Source organism: Trypanosoma conorhini (assembly GCF_003719485.1).
Source record: "Trypanosoma conorhini strain 025E chromosome Unknown Tco_14.4_contig_01007, whole genome shotgun sequence".
NCBI classification, from domain to species: domain Eukaryota; phylum Euglenozoa; class Kinetoplastea; order Trypanosomatida; family Trypanosomatidae; genus Trypanosoma; species Trypanosoma conorhini.
Window position 1 is genome coordinate 1 of NW_021705102.1, and position 4,530 is coordinate 4,530.

Here is a 4,530-nt window from a genome sequence, read left to right on the forward strand (position 1 = left end):
TTACTATATATATATATATATATATATATAGCTAGATAGGTAGACACGTATAGTTTGGCCTCATTCCTTCTTGTTAGCCTCGTAGCAGCTCACACACACACGCTCAAGTGGGCCGTTCTTTTTCACTGCTAATTGGAAGTTGGAGCACGCATCGCAAAACACAAAACCGCATGCCCGGCAATGGTGTCGGCGCCGTGCGAAGTTAAACGGCAAGTGGCACCTATTACAGTTCAGTGCAACGCCATCCTCTTGCCACTGAATATCATCGCCGGCGTCCCCAGTTTCTCTCTTTGTGCTCGGTGGCGGCGATGGCTTGTATTGTAAAGGACGCTCCCCGCTGCACATATCACACTTCTCTTTTGTGACGGCATTTTGGTATGTACAGGTTGGACACGGCCACGTCTTCGCGACCTGAGCGCCGCGCGTCTCAGTTCCCGACTTCTTCTTTTCGCTTACTTTAGTTTTGGGTGGGGCGAGATGACGCGGACGCTGCCCACTCTGGCACGCCTCACACACGGCACTGCTAACAGGATTCTCCAACGTGCACACCGAACACTTCCACGTTGTGGGAGCCGCCTCAGCTGCAGCTTGTGGTGTGGGCCCCGGGTCCAGCACAGGTGTGCCGTTGCTCTGATAGCTCTTACAATCTACACACCGTGCCGCATTGGCAGCGTTCTTTTTGCCGCAAATGCTACATAACCAAGCCGATGGTGGCATAGGAACACCTGCCGTAACGCCTGTAGAGTTTGCATTAAATTCGCTAATAGGCGTGCCGTTTTTTTGGTAACTGCCGCAGATTTTGCAACGCGAATGATGCGCCTCATTTGGTGCCAAACAAATACTACACAACCATGCCGTTGGTCCAGCCAATTCTGACGGCACCGTCGCACCCTTTGGATGTGGGGTGAATGACGAAGGCGCATCACTGCGCGTTGTAGGTGGTGGAGCAACATTAGGAGAGGGAAGGTACCCTGGACGATTCGAATCACACATTTCACATTGGTTCACATCCAATGCATTCCGGTACGTACAAGAAGGGCAACCCCAGGTTTCGAGTTCCTCCCTTTTTTTGCGTTCTCGCTCACGCTCTTTCTCTAGCTCCTTGCGAAGTTGAGTGATCTTCTCCAACTGTTTCCTGTCCTCCTCCTCTTGTGCAAGTGCAGAACCGTCCCTACTGACAGTGGGCGATGTCACCGCGTCCTCGGAGTGGGATGGCGGGGGCACAAAGGGCATGGCGGCATTCTGCACAGCTTGAGGCATAGAAGCAGCAGCAGCCTCCGGCACCCCCGGAGAGGCCTGGTATGACGCGCCATAAGGCACTTGAGTTGAGGTGGGTGCCGGGTGATAAACCGGCTGCGATGGAAGTGCGGCTGATGACACACCGGGCGGAAGAGGTGAGAAAGGCAGCTTATATCCGCTTCCGCCGTACGACTGCGGGGCAAGTGAAGGAGGGCAATAAGCTTGAGAAGGCGCAGCCGTGGCGGGCGCATGAGTGGCCGCCTCAAACGGCTGCATCGGTGGTGGTGGTGGTGGTGGTGGTGGCGGCGGCGGTGGTGGTGGTGGTGGCGGCGGTGGTGCGGTTGCATTCATACCAAATGGATCTTGCTGCATCCAAACCGGTGGCGGTGGTGGATCGCTCGGTGGCGGCGGAGGCACATAGTTCGAGACTCCGTGACGCTGTTGCTGCTGCCGAGGTCTCGTGTCGAAGAGTTCATCCAAGTCGAAGTTCATCCAGCGTGCGGTGAGCCTTTCTTGTGGGCTGAATGATGTTCCGCAAAGCGCGGTCTTTACTCCTACTCCTTAAAAAACACTTGTGGGCGGTAAAGCCGCTTTTGTACTCAAATAACTAAACCTGCCCACATGCGTGCATGCATACACACGGCAAGAGAGGCAAGGCAAGAAGAAGCGGAGTATGCAAAGGAACCACATCCGCGGTCCGAGTCACGGAAAAGAGAACGGGGGAGTGAGCCGCTGTTCTCGCAGACGAGACCAACAAGAATGGAGTGACGGAGCCAAAACGGAATCCGTCTTCGCGTCAACCGCAGCTTCACACTTGCGCATGGGTGGGCACTGAACCCCACCATTCGCAAATAATAGCAAGCAAGCAAAAAAATAATAGTAACAATAAGCGGGGAGAAAGGCCAAAAAAAAAAACTCCAAGGCAGAGGGGGAACAGGTAAAATTCAGGCCTGCCCGAGACTCACGACAGTACGGCTCGTGGGCCACGCATTCGTTGTGCACCCGTCGAGGGATTCACTTTGCATCCCGAATGATGGTAGGCAAAAAAAAAAAATCGTGCAAGTTAGTCAGGAGCAATTGCACCTTCATGGGCAACACTAGATTCGTTAAAAACAACCGCTTTTCGCGTGGGCGCCTCCGTCGTTACGCACACACCCCATTATTGCGGCCCTTGCACAACTGGCGCGTCCGGCACCATCGCCGCCTCCTCCTCACGCCTCGTTAGTAAGCTATCCACCAAAGCTCCAAATGCTCCGTGCACATTTTGCCCATTCCTCGCAGACGTGTGCAAAAATGCTAGGCCCCTCGCACGACAGACCTCTTCGGCGTGGTGCACACCTTCCCGCTGTCCATCGGTCGCAACGGCATCGCATTTGTTCCCACAAACGACGATAAATTCGGTACTGTACTTCATGTGGGGCAGTAGCTCGGGCAGCCAAACCGCCTCAAGCTCGTCAAAGGATTTAACTACGGTCCCATCAAACAGAATTGGCGCCGCCGCGGCACGGCGAAAGCAAATTGGAGCCATTGCGCGGTGCTTTCCCTGCCCGGTGGTATCCCAAAGCTCCATCCGGAGACTTGTATTGTGCGCCTTTGAATAAATCTGCTTGGAGAAGAACGCCGAGCCAACTATGGTGTCTTGTTACGCGTCAAAGGCATCAGTGATGAAGCGTTTCGTTATCGACGTCCTTCCGGAGTCGCTAGGGCCTCAAAGCGCAATCTTAATAGGCAACGCCCGAGCTTCAGATGTCATGGCGCCCGCCCGCCTCTTCTTCCTCTACCTAGGAGAGTTGGGCGGAGTTTCAGTTTTCCTTTCCTTCCTGTGGGCGCCGTTGTCCCCGCTACTCCTGCCGGGGTGGGGCACCTCCCCCTCACATTCCCTCCCGCCTCGCTCGCTCTACCCAGCCCACACACACAGCAGCAGGGTGAAACAGGAGGCCTCGCAGAGAAAACGGGGGAAACAATAACAATAACAACATCTCATTAGCAAAGCACTGCGGACATGTGAGAGGAACCCTGGCGGCAGCAGGAGCCACGGCGAGGGCAGCAACAGCGAGAACGAGGAAGCTGACGCCGAAAAGGGAAAACAAAACAAGAAAGAAGAACCAAAAAAAAAAAAAATCGGTCATCACTTCCTTTTTTTTTTTTGCACACACGCACACACACACGCAGGCACACAGGCAGCAGTGGGTGAAGGGAAATGCAATGGGGATGGGGGAGACACACGCGAAACATGCGTAGCAACTCCACGTTGCTTCCTACTTCTCACCTCCCCGCGGAAAGGAAAGAGACACGTATACACACAGAGAGATGAATAAAAGTAACCACACAGCAGCGCACCACCCACATGTTGGTCACACCCTCCCCTTCGGCTCACGAGGGTCACGCAGAAACAGGGGGGGGGGAGGGAGAGAGAGAAGCTCACACACACACGACAAAAAAAAAAAGGGAGCCATGGTATAGGGTGAGTGAAAAAGACACTTAAGCGGTCACCTCCCTCTTAGGGAGCGCAAGAGGCGGACGAAGAAGTGGGAACGAGAACACGGTGGGACGAAAAGCAGGAAACAATAAGACATATATCGATGTATATATTTATATATATATATACATATGTATATTTGTTTATAAAAAAGAACAACAAAAATAAAAATAAAATTAAACAAAAAAAAGAAGAAACCCCTCCCGCTCCCATACATAAACACGCAAGAGAAAAAAAAACAAGCAAACAAACCAAGGCGAAACAACAACGAAGTACGTACGAAAAGAAATAGACATATTACATACATGCTTTATTATGTATGTACGTACATGTATGTATATATATATATATATATTCCTTAGGCTCTTATCGTCTTCTCACCCTTTTCATTGCTGTTGTTCACCATCACAAATTATTATTATTTTTCTTTTTTTATTGTCGTCCGCTTTTCTTCCTGGCGCAATGCTGCTCGTTGCTACATCTCCGTATTCAGAAACAAAACAGTACTCCAAGATATATATACTTATATATAATTGACGATTTAATGATATCTCTTATTCCCTCACCCACTCGCCTCGCCCGGCTTCACTCCTCCCCGCCCCCCGCGACCTCGCAGTCGGAGGCGACAGAAAAACATAGTCGCCAAAATGCTCTCCCCTGCCTCAGCGATGTGCATGGCGCGCAGAGGGAGGATTTTTTCTGTAAACGGGGCGGGAAAGAAAGACACACAGACGCAGAAACACAATCAAAAAAAAACACAGAAAAAAAAGTTATGGGGATCAAATAAAATAAAGTTGATACAAAAAAAAAAA

General features: G+C 51.5%; 3 protein-coding genes across 3 annotated transcripts, besides 6 other annotated features; 1 reads left to right on the forward strand and 2 right to left on the reverse strand.

Annotated features, from left to right (window-relative positions):
- The first annotated feature begins 4 nt into the window (after positions 1–4).
- Positions 5–30: a microsatellite.
- Positions 31–60: 30 nt separating this feature from the next.
- Tco025E_09179 (putative FYVE, RhoGEF and PH domain-containing protein 2) lies at positions 61–1,260 on the reverse strand (the record flags this gene model as incomplete). The annotated part of the gene is made up of 1 exon (XM_029376004.1): positions 61–1,260. One exon carries the CDS (start codon positions 1,258–1,260, stop codon positions 61–63), a length of 1,200 nt encoding a protein of 399 aa, XP_029223877.1.
- Positions 1,261–1,301: 41 nt separating this feature from the next.
- Tco025E_09180 (uncharacterized protein) lies at positions 1,302–1,745 on the forward strand (the record flags this gene model as incomplete). The annotated part of the gene is made up of 1 exon (XM_029376005.1): positions 1,302–1,745. One exon carries the CDS (start codon positions 1,302–1,304, stop codon positions 1,743–1,745), a length of 444 nt encoding a protein of 147 aa, XP_029223878.1.
- Positions 1,746–2,398: 653 nt separating this feature from the next.
- On the reverse strand, positions 2,399–2,809 carry Tco025E_09181 (putative ras-related GTP-binding protein; the record flags this gene model as incomplete). The annotated part of the gene is made up of 1 exon (XM_029376006.1): positions 2,399–2,809. One exon carries the CDS (start codon positions 2,807–2,809, stop codon positions 2,399–2,401), a length of 411 nt encoding a protein of 136 aa, XP_029223879.1.
- Positions 2,810–3,322: 513 nt separating this feature from the next.
- Positions 3,323–3,360: a sequence feature (A-rich).
- Positions 3,361–3,388: 28 nt separating this feature from the next.
- Positions 3,389–3,418: a microsatellite.
- A 447-nt stretch (positions 3,419–3,865) lies between these two features.
- Positions 3,866–3,915: a sequence feature (A-rich).
- Positions 3,916–3,935: 20 nt separating this feature from the next.
- Positions 3,936–3,973: a sequence feature (A-rich).
- A 33-nt stretch (positions 3,974–4,006) lies between these two features.
- Positions 4,007–4,073: a microsatellite.
- The last annotated feature ends 457 nt before the right edge of the window (positions 4,074–4,530 follow it).